Source organism: Gymnoscopelus microlampas (assembly GCF_963454915.1).
Source record: "Gymnoscopelus microlampas genome assembly, chromosome: 5".
Lineage (NCBI taxonomy): Eukaryota > Metazoa > Chordata > Actinopteri > Myctophiformes > Myctophidae > Gymnoscopelus > Gymnoscopelus microlampas.
Window position 1 is genome coordinate 9,422,928 of NC_139942.1, and position 18,113 is coordinate 9,441,040.

Sequence of the window (18,113 nt, forward strand, 5' to 3'; positions counted from 1 at the left end):
TTAGTGAGCCAGAGGCTCTGGTTGCCCCAGGTACGATTCCAGGTCAGCAAATGTGTCGATGAAATTTGTCCCTGAGCAAGACTCTTAACCCCTAATTGCTCACAGGCCCTCATTGGAAACAAGACCGCAAGGACTTTCATGAACTGACCTGTTAAAGGAATTATCATTTCTCTTTCTCTCTCCTGGCCCCGTATTATCGCTGCTTGCAGCTATATTTTCAATTTATTATCTATAATTATTTGAAGGGGGGAAAAAAAAAAAGGAAAAAAAAGGGTCTACTCACGCATTAGGACAATATCAGTCACCAGGACCAAGAACACTGATCAATACAATTTAAAACAAAGATACAAATACAATATAGGCAGCCCTACTGCCTTACCTCGGAATAAAGAGCCACACTAGGCATTGAAAGGCATGCAGACTTGCATGCAAGGCTATACCACGACCATATAGGGGATATCTTATTTTGATTGAAGACCCAATTACTGTATGTCAAGTCTCCAGGTTTTCTTCAGAATATGTATGGCACTTATTTACTACGACACTATTTGATTTATAGTTTATTTTCGGTCTTTGTTTAACAAATCAAAACACTTGTGTGGACTTACAAAAGAAAAAAAACACAAATGTACATATTCAAAGTCAGCTCACACACAAAATCCAAACTCTATTTAAGACAACACTGGCACATTATGAGTCTAACTAGTACTAGTGGTTCTCAAATGGTGCATTTGCAAGGACCCCCTCAACTCTGAGAGTGTATTACAGGTCCATTTGGTTCCATTTGTACACTCTCAGAGTGTACACTCTCAGAGCTACAGACCTGTAATGGTCATTCAGGGCCATTTCTTTGCGTTTCTGGTAATATTGTTATCCACTCATTTTGTCTGTGGCAACGCGGATGCCACATAGTCGGAGAAAAGGTCTGTCGGATTAACGCATGCCTCCCATGACCCTGTCCAGAACCGAATACAGCAGCTCCGCATGCAGACTTGCATACGAGGCTACACAACAGGTGGGGGGAAAGACAACCTAACCCACCGTCAGATGCCTCCAAGATCAAAAGACACTCAGGGATTTTACCTAGACAAATTTAGGAAAGGACAAAAGGGTGAAGTGCATACCGTCATGACATTCTCCTGCACCCATGACCCAACAAGCCAGCCAGCTACTCTACTGATGGCCAGGTGCGGCTTCTTTTTCATCAGCCAGCAGCCTTCCATAGCCAGGTGTCTTGATTAGGGGGCGTCGCATGCCTAAGAAAGCTCAACCCACTACACATGCTAACTTTCGGGTTTAGATTAGATGATGAAGCCTATAAGGCCTACACTCCATTTAGGAGGCCACTTTTAAGGATGTTTTAACTTTTGTTGTTTATGTTTTATTGTTGAAACATCGTTGAATAATTGTTTGAATAAAACCTAGACTTTTTAAACAATGTAAATTCATTCATTTTCAGGGGATAATTAACAAATAATCATGGTTTACATTAAATGGTTTAAAACTAATACAAAGGGCCTTGGGTATTAGATATGGTGTTTATGGTCAATTTAAAACTTATTTTGTATCTCTAGCTTAAAAAAGAAAAAAGTTACAAATGTTTCTTTTAAATCACATTTTTCTACTGAAACCCCATTGATTAACTATAGGGACAACCAACCCTGTCTATTGTGACAAGCTACCCCGTGATGGGACTAGTTGTCAAAGTGACTTTGATGGCTAATAACTTCCTGATAGAATAAGTTATGCGGAAAAAAGTCATTATCAGACTTAATTTTATCCCTCAACTTCTTCTTATGACTGTAGTCTTCAAAATGACTGGATATACAGGTTTTGTAGCATTTTGTAGCACTTGTAGAAATATTAGCATTAGCCCTTAATTGTCGAATGTTTAAGCATGTTCGAATCATATACTTTAAAACATTTCATTCTCTATAGTCATCATTTTGTAAAAAATAGCCAATTCAACACAGTTCAACCTATCCTGTTACCCTCAAAACTACATTAACCCTGATATGTATCCAACCTGTGAAAAACGCAACACATTTGCATATAAAATATTTAAACAATAATAATATTAGTCCTGCACCCATAATGGCTATAAAGACACCTTATCAATCCAGGACTTTGTTTTAATCATCACCTCATTATAAAGCAGTGAATTCAGGCAGTAACAAATCTAACCCACTCAAGTTCCTGTTGCAGCATGAACATAGAATACATTTGCAATACACGGGTGCCCTCTAGTGGTGCCTGTTATGAATACACCTGCCAGTCTGGGTGAACTGAACAACTTTGTAATGAAGCCACATCCACCATCAGTGGTGTAAAGTAACTACAGTAAATACATTTACTCAAGTACTGTACTTAAGTACAATTTTGAGGTACTTTTACTTTACTGGAGTATTCCAATTGTCTATACTTTTACTTCTACTCTACAACACCTCAGAGGCAAATATTGTACTTTTACTCCACAACAATTATTTAAAAACTTTAGTTACTAAGTTACTTTGCAGATATAAATTATTACATTATAAAACATACATTAACCACTTTAGCCCTATTTTATACCGTGGCTATTTGAAAATAGCCGATCTACAAGCTCACAACGCGTCGCATCGCGACACATTGTGAGCTTGTAGATCTGCTATTGTCAAACACTTTAGTACTTATACTTTTGGTAAGTACATTTTGATACCAATACTTTTACTCAAGTAAATGTTGAATCCTGGACTTTTACTTGTAACAGAGTACTTCTACATTGCAGTATTGATACCTTTACTTAAGTAAAACATTTCAGTACTTTTCCACTGTACGTGTGAACAAGTCCTACTCTGCATCACCCTGCTTGAACTTTGGAATCATTGAGTGTCACTTAAAGGACCATACAGGGTCCTACTGTAATTTCCCCAGCTCTACATACAGTATGATGCTGTTCTAGGGTCCTAATACAGTAATATTACATATTGTAGGAATTCAACAGGGTTTTCTCCACACCATTCACTTCAATGGAAACAATCTCAGAAAATACACTAAGTTCCTTTGTTTATTTTACACACATCTAAACTCACCTACCTGTCATGTCTCGCACTTTTATTCCTGAGTCACTCTTACACCCATCATTACCACCTCCATACTTACCACACTACTGAACATATAGCAGAATGAAAATGAGTCCCTGACAACTTAAGAGTGTTAGAAGATTTATTGAATATTGAACTGTGGCAACACTGGCAACATAGGACCTTGGGAACACAGAATACATAGCCAACGCAAGCCCAGACTTCAGACTCAGCCATTTCCCATGTTATCTAGTGCAGTGGTTCTCAAACATTTTCATGTCAAGGACCCCCAAACTATGTTTTTGGCCACAGACCCCATCACAAAAGATTTGTGTTGCTAAAACCTTTCAAAAACATTCAATATTTCTAACATTCTTTGCAATTTTTTTTTTTAAATGGCTGGTCTGATGCGACACGCTGTGAGCTTGTAGATCAAATACCCAGTGGGTGGGCAGTGGCGGAGACAGAATGTCTTTGTGGGGAAAGCCTGGAAAAGTCATGGCCATGGGTGAAGGAAGGCACAGCTTCACTCGGGTAAGGCCTGAGCCTTACTGTGCCTACAGTAAATCCACGCCTGTGGGTGGGTATGTGTGTGTCCTCACGCTGAGAACCACTGGTCTAGCGCATTGGTTCTCAAAGTGGGGTGCGGGGACCCCCAGGGGTCCTTGAGGGAGTTCCAGGGGGTCCCCAGATAAATGATAGTTATTAGGAACCAAATTGACCCTCATGGGTCTGTAACTCTGAGTGTACAAATGGAACACTCCGAGTTAAATTAACATTTTACAATATAAATTAAGGGTCCCAGAGATAGAATTGCCATTAACTGGGGGTCCGTAGTCTAATGCATGTCCAACTGGGGGTCCTTGAAATTAAAAACAGCGACGCATTGTGAGCTTGTAGGTCTGCTATCATCACCACTTCTTAAACTTCGTAAATCTCTTTTACTTATTTTTAAATGTAGGAAACGGAAAAAAGGAGATATTTAATCACGACCCATACAAATTGGGAAACAGTGAGAACACACACACACACACACTGTATATCCCAGATATATTACACACACACACACACACACACACACACACACACACACACACACACACAGTGTACATTACAGTTCTATTACACACACAGATATATTACACACACACACACACACACACTTAGTGTACATCCCATCTTTATTTCCAGTGTGAGCAGATACAGGAACTCGGTTCACAGTAACAGTCCACCTGTCCCGACATTCAGCATGACGATGTACAATTCTTTTTTTTATTTTTCAAATAAGACAGTTCTAAATGCAACGAGAAAAAGCACAGAATCACACGGAAAATACAGACATGTCATTGTTTGAAGTTGGCTTTTAATAAAATGTTCTCTACGGGAAAATAAAAACATCCTCGTTTTTGACCCCCCCCCCCCCAGAACCGTGAGTTTAAACGGCTCTCTGCTACGTAGATTTACACGGACAATATCCTTCCTATGGAGCAACCTGCTTATCACACTACATTACCCATGAGTCTTTGTTGTTGGGTTGTACGCTTATCAGACTACAATACCCATCGAGTCTCTGTTGCTGGGCTGTAATGCTTATCAGACTACACTACCCATGAGCCTCTGTTGCTTGGTTGTAGGCCAGCACTCTGCAGACCGGTTACCATGGTTACCATGCCCTCCCCCCTCCCCCCTCCTCTCGTTTAGCAGGTTAGTAGTAAACAGTGAGCTAATTGAGGGTCTATACAGAATAATATTAATAAAATAACGGCTTACGGGAGGGACTAACGCGTGTGTGTTTGCGGGGAACTGTAGTTTTACAGGAGGACTAACGTGTGGGCTTGTGGGAACTGTAGTTTTACAGGAGGACTAACGTGTGGGCTTGTGGGAACTGTAGTTTTACAGGAGGACCAACGTGTGGGCGTGTGGGAACTGTAGTTTTACAGGAGGACTAACGTGTGGGCGTGTGGGAACTGCAGTTTTACAGGAGGACCAACGAGTGGGCTTGAGGGAATTGTAGTTTTAGTGGTTATCAATAAACATTCTCTGAACTGATTCCAAACCAGTTCAGCTCAGTCCAGGCCAACCCAAACCAGTCCTATTCGTCTGTCTTTCTGTCCGTTCATCCGTCCGTCCGTCCGTCCGACTGTCCGTCTAACTGACTGTCTGTTTTATATCACTGAACCAGCAGTTCCTGGACCAGTCTAACTATGATTACTGTTGTACTGGTTCCTACTGTACGACAACCATGAGAGTACTGTAACAGTACTGTTAATAAAACACTGAGCAAGCACAGAGAGAGAGAGAGAGAGAGAGAGTGAGAGAGAGAGTGTGTGTGAGAGAGAGAGATAGACAGAGAGAGAGAGAGAGAGAGAGAGAAGCTGTTTAAAACTATTTAAAAAGGCAGGACATTTTAAACAGAACCAAACAGTAACTGCAGGTTAAGCTAGCAGGGATACTTTTACGCTTATTTTTTTTATTTTTTTTCTCCTTTACTCAAAGTCAAGGATGAGAGTAGAAGCCCTACTTTTATCAAGCTAAAACTGCTACCAACAAATCACAAAATACAGTATTTGTTTTTTATTATTAATATTAATGATAATACTACCCCTCTATGTTTTCTAACCCCCCGCCCCTCGACCGGTTCAAACCGGTCTTCCTCCAGTTTGCTGCTGGGATGCGCCCCTCTGATCGACCAATAGGAAGTTAGGATTCCTCTCTGATCGAACAACAGGAAGTTGTTATGTCCCTCTGATCGGACCAATAGGAAGTCGTCATTTATTTCTCCGTTTTGGACCAATAGGAAGTCGTTATATCCCTCTGATCGGACAAATAGTTAGTCGATTCCTCTCTGATCGGCCAAACAGGAAGTAACAGCAGCTCTTCTCTCGCGTCCCGTGCACGGCTAATGGATAGGCACACGTACAAAAAAAAAGAAAAAACACAACTCCTTAACTTACGTCCTTTCTTCCTTCAATCAGCCAATCAGAGTGGTCCTACACACCTCCAGATAAAAACAAACATCGGATAAGATCAGTGTGTGTTCGTGTGTTCGCGCGGGCGCCGTTTCGGGACGACCTCGCGGTCGAACGAAAGCGCCACGACACTTCAAAACACGACGAGCAGTTTGTCACGACTCCAACTGTTCCCCCGAAAAGTTCCTCCAATATGGGAGAGAGAGAGAGAGAGAGGGGTAGAGAGAGAGAGAGAGAGAGAGAGAGAGAGAGAGAGATAGAGGACTTATAAGGGCGTATAGAGTATCTGTGTGTAAAGAGGCGTGGCCATAGGAGCCAGTGGGCGTGTCTAATGACACCCAGTGGGGGTGGAGCTGGCAGAGCGTCAGCGGTTATCTCCTCGTCGCCACAGAGGAAGAGGAGTCTGGAGAAGACGGTGGAAGGAGAAGGTTGCTTCGCCTTCACCCGGAACTCCACCGTACGTTACACGTTACGTATACGTACGCACGTTTCGTTCAGCTCAGCGGTTCCATTACCCGGCTGTCTCGCGTGTTGGAGCCGGTCTGTCGTCAAACGTTTGGTTTGTCTTCCCGCCCGTCACCTTGGTTGGGTAGGGTGTGTGGTAGTCATGACGATGGACTGCCCTCCCCCTCCTCAGTGGGGGGGGTTCATGTTGCCGTGACCTCGCTGCTGCTTCTGCTTCTGTTGCATCAGCAGCTGCTCCAGCGCGGACGGACCGGGCTGCATCATGGAACTGGACCAAATGGACTGGAGAGATAAGACACACAATACACACACAATAAATACACAACTGTCTGCATTCAAGGAACTGGAACGACAAAATAGTATGAATTGGGCCGTGTTCTCATGCTCTCCTGAGTCTATGGGTCTCCTGTGAAACAGCTTCCTATGGGTCACATTTCATTAATGTAGGCTCGAGCGGAATGTGCTTTGTTTTGCAGCTATGTTTAATGTTTGTATAGCTTCTCGAAGATGATTTCAACGCAGATGATGTTGTTCATTAGTAGGATGCATGCCATGGACCAGGGGTGGGCAACTTTGATGATGGAGAGGGCCACTATATTTCCACACTCACTACAGAGGGCCACTTTGCATTATGCTGTCGGGCCATTCTATGTCACACAAAAGTAGCAAAAATAGCCAATCTACAAGCTCAAATGGATTCGCAGTGCGACACGTTTTGAGCTTGTAGATCGGCTATTTTTGCTATTTTTGAATTGGAATCCAGAAAAGTAAATTTCTTATTTAATTTCAAATGTATTTAGTTATACTTATGTTCACTTTATGAACTTAAATACAAATACGTTGGACATAAAAAAGACAATAGAATTTGAATACTAGTAATTTAAGCTACTAATATAGACTGAAGTAATTAAAGTGGGTCATGTTTGTTGGAAAATTGTAACAGCTGAAGTTCATTATAATATCAGTATTCCGATATTAACCTGCGGGGCGCATTAAGCGAAGGTGGGGGCTGCATGTGGCCCCCGGGCCGCCAGTTGCCCATGTATGCCATGAGAACCGCGACCTCCAAGCAAAATCTTGGTCTATAAAGCTGTGGTGCTCCCCACTCTCCTGTATGGATCAGAAGCCTGGACCACATACAGCAGGCACCTAAAGGCACTTGAGGCATACCATCAGAGATGCCTCCGAAAAATCCTCAGGATTAGTTGGGAGGATCGACGCACCAACACCAGCGTCCTAGGAGGCTGACATTCCCACCATCACTGCCACCATTGCCCAAAACCAGCTCAGATGGACTGGCCATGTTATCCGCATGCCTGACTCTCGTCTCCCAAAACAAGTCCTCTATTCCCAGCTTGTTAAAGGGAAACGGGCCCCTGGAGGCCAAAAGAACAGGTACAAAGATAACTTGAAAACAAATCTAAAGAAGTGCCATATAGACCTAAAAGCTTGGGAAGACATGGCAACAGACAGGGCGACCTGGAGAAACCTTGTCCGTGAGGGTGCTGCACTATATAATGATGACCTCCACCATGCTGCACAAGACAAGCGCAGACTCAGGAAGGAGAGAGCAACCACAAAACAGCTCCAACCCAAACCCACCACCACTACATTCTCCTGTCCACACTGCACAAGAATAATCGGGTCCAGAATCGGCCTCTATGGCCCACCTGAAGACCCACAAGGACCAAGAGGGAGGACAGTCATACTCGACTACGAGTGACCGCCGATGATGATGATGTTGTGTCGTCACTGTGTGTTGTGTATCTTACCTTCAGGCTGTCCAATAGGACAGTAGAAGATGAGTCGTCCATCGGCGTGTCCTGATTGGTCCAGGAGGTGGAGGCGGGGCCAGCCTGATGCCAGCTGGGTTCAGAGGTCGCTGAGGACGCTGGCAGGTAGTCCAACCCAAAACCACTCACTGCTCCTAACACACACACACACACACACACACACACACACACACACACACACCAAGCATATCAGTCAGTCTACTTCACAAAAGGAAATGCATGTGTTTCAGACTGACTAGAAGCAAAATAAAACATATCCTAACCTGTAAAAGATATACCCACAGTCAAACTATACCCGGGGTTAAAGTGGGCTAGCCTGTTTTATACCCCAGGGTATATTCTGGCCTCCTCCAGTTTATACCCCAGGGTATAAAACAGGCTAGCCCTGAATATACCCCTTCGAGTCCAGATTATGCCCACCGTAGTTTTATAATTTCCAAATGATACCCCGTTGTGTTTTTCATAACTAATGTTAACTCATGTATTTAGGGTTATTATTTTTGGATCTCAAGGAGGTATAATATGGACAGTAGAGATAGTCCCATGGTAATTTATAAACGATGGAGGAAAAAAAGAGAAAGCTCTATTTTGTAGACCCCCATATGGTGGGTATATTTTAGGCCGGAGGTTCCCCAACATTTTCTGGAGCAGGGCTCACTTGAAAATCTCGAACTTCGCGGCCCAAGTGTCAAGATGGGTGGGCCACATGCATTTTCAGAGTATGTTTATTTGTGTTCCGGCTTGCATCAAATGGAACTAACACTAAGTTCCGCGGGCCGACCCCGTAACCCGCAGGTCCCGCGGGTTGAGCCGCGGGACGGGTGGACGGGTTATAGATTACGACGCAATCATTGCGGGGTGGGCGAAGCGGGTCAACCCACGGAAGAAGACCTCCCCACCAAAACACACCTTCTCTCTCTCCCTCCCTCCCTCGCACGCGCTATGTCTCTCTCTACCTCCCTCTGTCCCCCTCTCTCTCCCTCTCTGGAAAGCAATAGGCTCTATGCACAGCAGCCATATTATCACGTCCTTAACAGGTGTTACCAATGATACTAATGAAGGCTCTGTACCATTTAGTCTAGCACAGTGGTTTCCACGACCCCCATAACTCTGAGAGTGTACAAATGGAACCAAATGGACCCGTTACACACCTGTAAGGGGCCATTTGGAAGCCCATGAGGGTCCCTGGACCCCAACTGTAGACCCACTGGTGTAACAGAGTGTTTCCAGTGAGCCAACATGCACAATATCAGCACCCTGACTCTGTTTGACCAGAATGGAACAGAGCCTTCATTAGTATCATTGGTAACACCTGTGAATGTCTTCATAATATGGCTGCTGTGTATAGAGCCTATTGAATGGACTTGCGGGACGGGCTGGGTCGTTGATTGATATTCATTGTTGGGGCGGGTTGGGCTCCCGTGCGGGGCGCGTTATGAAAACACCTGACCCGCGCATCACTACTAAGTTCCTATTTACTGGTATCACAATGATAACCAAATTTTCAAAATTGAAAAGAAAAAATACCATGAGATTTCTTAACATATATATATTTTTTTCCATATATTAATTTAATATTGTCATTACAATCGTAGTGTTTTGCCAACTAGTCGGGGGCCCACTTGCAGTATCCTCAAGACCCACCAGTGGGCCCCCGACCCACAGGTTGAGAACCACAGTTTTAGGCCGTTACACCGGCAATGAAAAGGAATGACCAAAGAGCGGGGATATCAAAAGCAGAGGCTTGGATTTAACCCCTGATGTACGGTGATATGAGAGGTGTTTGTATCGTAGCTGGATTTCAGTAAGGCTCTAAGTAACTCACCCGTCTTGTCATTCTTCCATCGGTCCAGCAGGCGGCGCTCTCTGCTGTCCGGCGTGCCGATGGGACCAAAGTTGGAGAAGGGCAGGGAGGCGTGGCTGTGAGTGGGCGGGGACGAGGGCAGGCTGCTGGGGTTGGAGGAGTGAGGTGATTGGCTGGCCGGGGTGGAGTGGTCTGACACACACACACACACACACACACACACACACACATTAACAAGGTTAGGTTAAAATGACACAACAATACACAGAATTTAAAGTGTTTAAAAATAGGGTTTGGTACCGAGAACTGACGGGACCGGACAAGTGTTACTTAGTTTAGCCACAGCCTTTTGAATAAAATGTCATTTAGTTTTAGTCATATTTTAGTCATCTGAAAAGTTTTAGTCTAGTTTTAGTCGACAAAATATAAGATTTTAGTCCAACTAACGACAAAAATTGATGGCATCGTAATTACTGATTTTACACTTGGTTGCATGCTGAAAATAGCCGATCGACAAGCTCACAATGTGGCGCGACGCGCTGTGAGCTTGTAGATCTGCTATTTTCAGAGAGCAACACCCGAACACAACCAAACCTTAAAAGGCTTGTCTTTTAGTTCCACTAGTTCCTCCCTAACATTTTAGTCTAGCTTTATTTGTTGACAAAATTGACAATATATGTAGTCTTAGTTTCAGTCAGCATAGCTTAGTTTTTATTTCGTTTTCGTCAGTGAAAAAAGGTAGTTGACGAACATTTTTCGTCATAGTTTTAGTCGACGAAATTAACACTGGACCGGACTGATGTTGGTGCTCCATTTTATAACTTAAAGGGATAGTTCACCCCCAAAATTCTATCATTTAGTCACCCCATGTAGACTTGAATTCATGGATTTTTAAAATGTTTTGTCGCATTCCTAAGCCAATAATTTGATGACCGGCAGCGGTTCCGGTAGGAGACACAAATAGTCTCCTTTGTGTCGGAACCGCTGCCTACCGGTCCACTGGTCAGTGATTAATCGATAGGAAAAAAAATGAGTGAGTGGTGCCTTTGATGAGTTCATAATACGCATGTGTTGCACTCCTGTTTGTGTTTAATTAGTGTAACTGGTTGCATCTTTGTATTGCAATCAGCTGCAGCTGTTGAGGCCAGCCGCAAACATACTGACAGACAAACACAAAGTCAGTCCTTGTGAGTGGTTGGCACCACTCAAAAATATTTTTTGGGGTGAACTATCCCGTTAATGCCTGAGCTGTCAATTTGCCCCATGGTGCTCCAAAGTGGACAGTACGGGGCAACTTAAAACCAGCTGATCCTAGTCTAGCTGGAATGTAAAATTGAATTGAGAATAAAATAACATGGATCCATACCAGAGCTAGCAGGACGTGATGTAACTTACCAGAGGAAGCAGGAAGTGAAGGAGACCAGGGCGTTCCTTCAAACAGCGAGTAGAGCGAGGGCTCCTGGTGCATCATGGGAGCATCGGGTTTGGAGGGGGGGGGCAGGTTCTTGCCGTAGGCCTGGCTGAAGATACTGTTGTTCTGGTAGTTCTCCTACACACACACACACACACACACACACACACACACAGTTAATTGGGTGGTCAGAGGACAGTACTAACAAAGATGCTTTGCCTATAGGTGTGAAATGGTACACACACAGTCTTCAAGTGGGCACTATGATTACTGTTGCTATATCTCGCGAGAGTGTGTTGCTGGGACAGAGAGAGGTCGACAAAGTAGATTTTCCTCTGATTTGTCTGTCTGAAAAAGCCATTTTAGTGTCAGAATGTCAGATTGTGTGGCTTGTGACGAATAGGTCCAATATTTAGTTCAGTAACCATGGAGCTAAAGAATTGTTCAGAAGCCATGTTCACGTTCACTTCTCCCATTGGAATTAATAATAATGATAATAAAGAATGGGTCAGAACTACTTCTGGTCACCTAAAAGAACAGCCACCTAAGGCCACGTTTAGACAACAACGCTCTCTGGTGAAAACGTCGAAGTGCCGTTGCATTCTCACTTTTTATTTTGCCTATAGACGGTGACGCATCAATGATTGAAAACGCTGTAGTGTGCGCAGCTGATCTCTGGGTTGCCATGTCCGCTTATTATAAGCGACTTTGGGCTCGTTTTTCCTGTAAAGTTGCTTGTAAATACTGGTTGTTGCGTGTTGCGTTTTTTTGGGCTTGTTTTTAAAGTGTAGTTCATTTTTTGATTTTATTATTGATTAAACAGTCCTCAAACATGTGCATGTCAAATTATTGTATTTCTTCGCAGACCCCCATCTGAATTAATAAATATATATGGTGAAAATAGCATATCTACAAGCTCACAGTGAGCTTGTAGATCTGCTATTTTCAAAAAGTCCTGAAAAAGAAATAGTTTTGCCGTTTCCTCTGTTTACATGGAGACAGGACACGGAGCGTTGTCAAAGATTTTCACCATGGAAGGTGGTTTCACTTAGTTGCGGATTCAAGCCGCGCAAACACTGTTCCCGCGTTAACGGACGGCACATCGGATACTTTATTTTGCCGTTTTCTGTAGAGACCATTGTCGTCTTAACGGGGCAAAAGTCACACAGATACAGGAATCATAAGCAAGATGTCTTGTCTTGCTTTTCTATTGTTTGTCTTGGGTACCAACCTGTATAGGGAAGCCAGATAAGGGCAGCAGAGATGATGATTGGCCAATGCCCTCAGGACCGCCCTCCATCCTGCTCTGATTGGACAGCTGTAGGAGACAAGACATGAAGACATTATGAGACAGATTGATGGACAAGACAGACAGTTAAACAGACAGACGGACGGACGGATGGATGATTGAAAGTGATTTTAATGTGATGTAACAGATGATATTTAATCCTATCTGGGAAAGACATGCTTATTTGAGGGAACTTATTCCACATCATTTATTCAAAATGAATAAAGATGTGGATGACATTCTGATGCTCCAGAAGCTTTTCCAGACATCTAAATAAAACCACGAAACAGCACATAATCAATATGCTAACTGATTAGCTCATTGCCAGCCTCCCAATCACACGCCACGTTCTCCTTCAACTTCCTGCTTAGTTGGATGTGAATGTTCTGATTGGACACGGCTAGACCAGGGGTTGCAAACTCTATGTTGGGTAATAATATGCCTGAAAAGGTCATCAGTGACCGAAACGTTGCTTCTTCTTTAAAGAAATCTGCTCCTGTACCGTGCAGTTTGGCAGTGTGCGGGCGTATTCTTTGTATTATTGATGTGCTCTTGTTTGCCTACGCACCTGCTCTTAAAGTTTTTATTCTAGGTGTGCGAAGGTTTTTCTAAACGGGTTATAATATGACAAATATTAAATAAACATGAAATATAAAATACTGATATCAAAAACTTTATCATTTTATCTGATCTGTCAACAAGGGGAAAATGATTCACCAGAGTTTTCTCTCCAAGTCTTTAAGTTGTCATTCACTTGTCGTATTCTAGTAAATAACCACTGATCAACGTTTTCATTACAGAAGTTACTACCATGTATTGGACACTTGGATTCAGGACCCTAGATGTGAAACAGCAGTCTTCTTTTACACAAACTTTCTTTCTTTTTCAAGGACCCACATAACTCTGATAGTGTACAAATGGAACCAAATGAACCCGTAAGGGTCATTTCGGAACCCTCTCAAATAACCCTGATGGTCCCTGGGCCTGGATGCAACTTTGAGAAGTACAGCTCTACACAGCCCAAGTGCAGATGACCATCAAATGCATACGATACCTATTTCTACCTACAGTACTGGTCGTCTTTACACTATTAAACACCGGACCAACCCAGGTACCTACAGAGGGCCAGGTCTGGTCTAAATATGGAATCAAGCAACTTAAAAACTGTCTGGGGTGCTCTTTTGCGCCCGAGTAGACATTACAATTGATAAATTAATTGTGAGCTAGAGAAGCTACTGTGTTGTCCATCCACTGTGCCAGGGGTCTTCAACGTTTTTCAGGCCAAGGACCCCCTAGCTGAGAGAGAGATGAAGCAGGAACCCTCTATATTGTATAAAATTGTGTTTCAGATTAAACCGCTTTTTTTTTACATGGTCTGCTTTTTTCCCCCTCTACACCTATACCTCTTTGGCAAAAATAGACGATATACAAGCTCACACTTGCGCTCGCAGTACGTCAGGACAGTCTGGTTGAAACACGTCTTTTAACTCTCTCAGTGCCAATGAAATAAAAACATTATTGCGAACTGTGCCAAGATTTTTTTTCAAAGTAAAAAAAAAGTGCTTAGGAAGCGAGTTGTAAGTTAAACAAGGAGTGGATGGGTGCAAATCTTCAGATAATGATATCTTGGGTTCTGAACATTAAAAAAAAAAATCTGGCAGGGAGGGTATTCATTAAAAACTCAGGATAACTCGGGGTCTGGCACTGAGAGAGTTAATGACTTTTTATCACTCGCTTGCTCGTGTCTGTCTGACGGCTCACGTCTCTGACCTCTCGTTGTCTCTGTATGTCAGTTAGTCTCTCCATATCTAGGTCAATTCACACACGGTGGGCAAAGCATCTAAACTATAAACGTAGCATTTAACTGATCATATCAGCAACACATAACAAGCAACCGGTACAACATTAAACTTACGCAACACTGATCAGGATATCATTCACTTAATCCAAGGGGTAAAGAAAGAAAAGTCCTGCAGATTCACTCCATAGTGAGACGGTGTCGCATTCCACAAAGAACAGAACTACAAGCTATTACCCTGTCACAATGCAACACGTTGATAGCTTGTACATCTGTTCCTTATGCAAGCAACACCGTTGCACAGTGGGAGTATAAATTAATTTGATTTTAAATTTGATTTAATTGTTTTCTGCTGAGCCAAATAATCAAACAAAGCTATGGGAAAATGAACCAGAACGGGGAAATGAATATGGGTTCTGAAAACCTGAGACTACAGTTGTGCACAGAGACGATTCGCTTAGCAGGGCGTAGATCAGATCACTTTTGCAAGCGCTGCTACAACCTTATACTAGGGCCTCAAGAGTCACAGCGGTGGAGTAGTGATGTGTCGTTCATGATCGATTCGCTCAAAAGTACTAGTTAATTTGCCGCGAACGTGAACGAGCTCGTTCACTTTCTGAAACTGTTACGTTCACATGCAACGTTTAAAAAAACTCTCCCGCGATGGTGTTTTACACACATTATAAAACATTAATTAACCACTTTAGCCCTCTTTTATACCTAGGCTATTTGAATAATAGCAGATCTACAAGCTCACAACGCGTTGCATCGCGACGTGTTGTGAACGCTAGAACATAGCGCTACTGAACGAGAACGTGAACGAATTATTTGAACGAATCAATGCCATGAACGTGAACAAAATCGTTCGTTCACTGAAATGAACTTTTTTTCCAACCACTACAGTGGAGAGATGGTGGCTTTAGATCTGTTCCAACGTCTACATTGTAAGATTCTCAGGCTACGAATGCAGGCATAATATTATGACAGGAGAGCTGTCGTTTTAACCCACGTCAGCTTTATATACACTTCACCGTAAAAGGAATAGTGAAAATAGCCACAAGCTCGTCGATCTGCCATTTTCACTATTTGAAAATATACTGTAATGACATGCCCAAAATAGGCAACGGTTCTAGAATCTTGTGCATGAGGATTTTTAGAACGATTAAATTGGGGAAAGAAAAGCTCTTTTAACCCTTTTAGACCGGCAAAGAATCTGTGTCATGTTTAGATTTCTTTGGCTATTCAAAAACTAGCAGATCTACAAGCTCATAGCGCTCATAGCCGCGCTAAAAGCTTGTAGATGTTTTTGAAAAATCGTGAACATTTTTGCAAATCTTTAAATCGATTTTTTTTTACGCAAATCTTTGCCTCTGAGGGTTCATTCTACAAATGTCTTCTAAATCCTAACAGCTTATGTTGATGAAAAAAACTTATGTTGCTATAATATCAGTGGTTCTCAAACTTTTCTGAAGTCAAGGACCACCCAAAATGATATGTATTTGGCCACGGACCCCCATCTCACAATATTTTGTTCGTTTTAAAACACTTTTTTTTTCTTCAAAAATAGCATAGTACAAGCTCATAGCGCGGCACTCGGTACCGTGCTATGAGCTTGTATATCTGCTATTTTTGAATAGCCAAAGAAATAATGACACACACAGATGTGTTCCCGGTCTTAAAAAAAAGAATATCAAAAATATGATGGTTTGTCAACACTGGGCAACCCTACAAGGGAAGAATTGGGGGGTGGGGGGTGGTTCATGGGGTGAAAGGTCATGTACAGGCTACATACAAAGATGTTGTGTCCAGGAGCCAGAGCCTGGTAGAAGGAGTCAGGAGGCTTAAAGAGAAGCTGCTCCTCTTCCTCAAAGTCTGCTAGAGTTTTGAACAGGTCAGGAGGGAGCAGAGGAGAGCTCTTGTTGTCCTGAGAGACACGTGAAGAAGAAGAAAAAACAGAGGAAAGAGAAACACACAGGCATGAAGAAGAAAAACAGCAACAACAAACGGGAAGAGAAAACACACACACACACACACAGACAGGAAGACGAGGCCAAGTGGGAGGACAGATCAGAAGCAAGACCATGGCCCAGTTCTAGGCTCGCGTATGCAGAATGCTATATAGAGTCTGGAACTACACCTCCTGAACTCAGAGAGAGGAAGCTTGTCATTTATGCTCACAAAAATATATCTTAAAATATATTTTAACTGAATTTGTTAATTTCCATTTCTGCTAAGCAGCAAGCTATATATGCTTAGATGATTTTGATTTAAATTCGGATAAACTTGCGCGACTGTAAAGCCGAAACGGAAGTGGGGAGGAGGCTTCACATCAGCTTCATCCGTGCTCCAGACTGAATGACGGAAGCATTTGAAAATTGTGGGAGGCAACAGTCTGACCATGCGAGAGACTAGCCCAGTTGTTATGGACCCTTACCGATTCACTGACTTAAGACGCACGTTCACGTGAAGTCTGTGAGTGCTTGAGGGCTGTCCCATTTGAAATAGTTGAGTCAGCGAGGGGCTCCCGGCAGAGCCCTTTATGAACCCTTTCCCTAAGTTTCCAGCGAGTTATCCACAGTTTATAGCGTTGTAACGTTAAGTATGCAAATAAGTCATATGCATCGCGGTTAGAATGTCAAACGGCAATGCTTTCTCACCGTTCTCAAAGAGACGCGATGGGAGGAGATGCATTTAGTAAAAATAAGGAACATGAGATAAGAAATGAGAAACGCAAATCTATACACAGAATATGTAAATACCATAAAATGTAGAATATGTAAACCCTAATCTAAACACAAATTAAAATGAACAGAATAACCTAAATAGAATAATAAAAACAAGCAATCACAGCCTTTAAAGTACTGACTGAAAATAAGGACAGTAAGAGTTTTGAAAGTTATGTAAAGGATCATGAATCAAAGTGCTGTCTCGTTCCTTTTAGACCATTTGGAGCCTCTCACCCTCAAGCACTTACCAGGAGACGTCACATAAGTCTGTGAGGGTTCAGAGCTTGAGGGTTTAGGGGGGATATCGGAACTGGGCCTATCGTTAATAAGGTTAGGAAGTGTTCTACTGCATTGATGTCAATGAGAGCCAGCTGGACAAGCTTATTAAGCTTATTTTGTTTTGTTTTTTATGATAGCAACCGTTGTTAGATAATCGGTTCAGGAAAATTAAAAAAGATATCACACATTGTTACCTGCTGTCTTGTTTTTTATGTGAACAAGGCAGTATCTAAAGAGCACACTGTGCATTTCCGAGCAGCGTATGAGCTGCATGAACTGCCATCGTCAGAAATAGACTCTGTACTCGCTTTAGATACTTAAAACAAGACAGCAGGAAACAGTGGGTTGTACGTCTTCTTTTATGTTCCATAACTCATTATTTTACAAACGTCGCAATGGTTCAAAAATAGTGTTTAATACCGCCGCAGTGTTGCAGTGTAAATTTATACTGCTGGAACTGATTCATAATCTATTCCAACAGTGCTGCCTGGTACTTCAGTCAGAGCGACCAACATTGC

The 18,113-nt window shown here is 42.7% G+C and overlaps 1 protein-coding gene across 4 annotated transcripts in view; it reads right to left on the bottom strand.

The window, feature by feature from the left end:
* Window positions 1-4,208: 4,208 nt before the first annotated feature.
* Window positions 4,209-18,113, bottom strand: part of smg7 (SMG7 nonsense mediated mRNA decay factor) — a 55,120-nt gene continuing 41,215 nt past the window's right edge. Inside the window, exons 20-26 of one of the 4 annotated variants that reach the window (XR_014600868.1) lie at window positions 16,383-16,514; window positions 12,736-12,822; window positions 11,489-11,642; window positions 10,115-10,285; window positions 8,269-8,423; window positions 4,931-6,778; window positions 4,209-4,896 (exon numbers count right to left, since the gene is read on the bottom strand). Coding sequence is in view for 3 of the 4 variants with exons in the window: in XM_084058582.1 (XP_083914708.1) it covers window positions 6,665-6,778; window positions 8,269-8,423; window positions 10,115-10,285; window positions 11,489-11,642; window positions 12,736-12,822; window positions 16,383-16,514 (813 nt within the window). In the remaining variant the exon portion in view is untranslated. Of the gene's footprint in view, window positions 6,779-8,268; window positions 8,424-10,114; window positions 10,286-11,488; window positions 11,643-12,735; window positions 12,823-16,382; window positions 16,515-18,113 lie in introns of all 4 variants that reach the window. The other 3 variants (XM_084058583.1, XM_084058582.1, XM_084058584.1) reach the window with 3 other exon arrangements.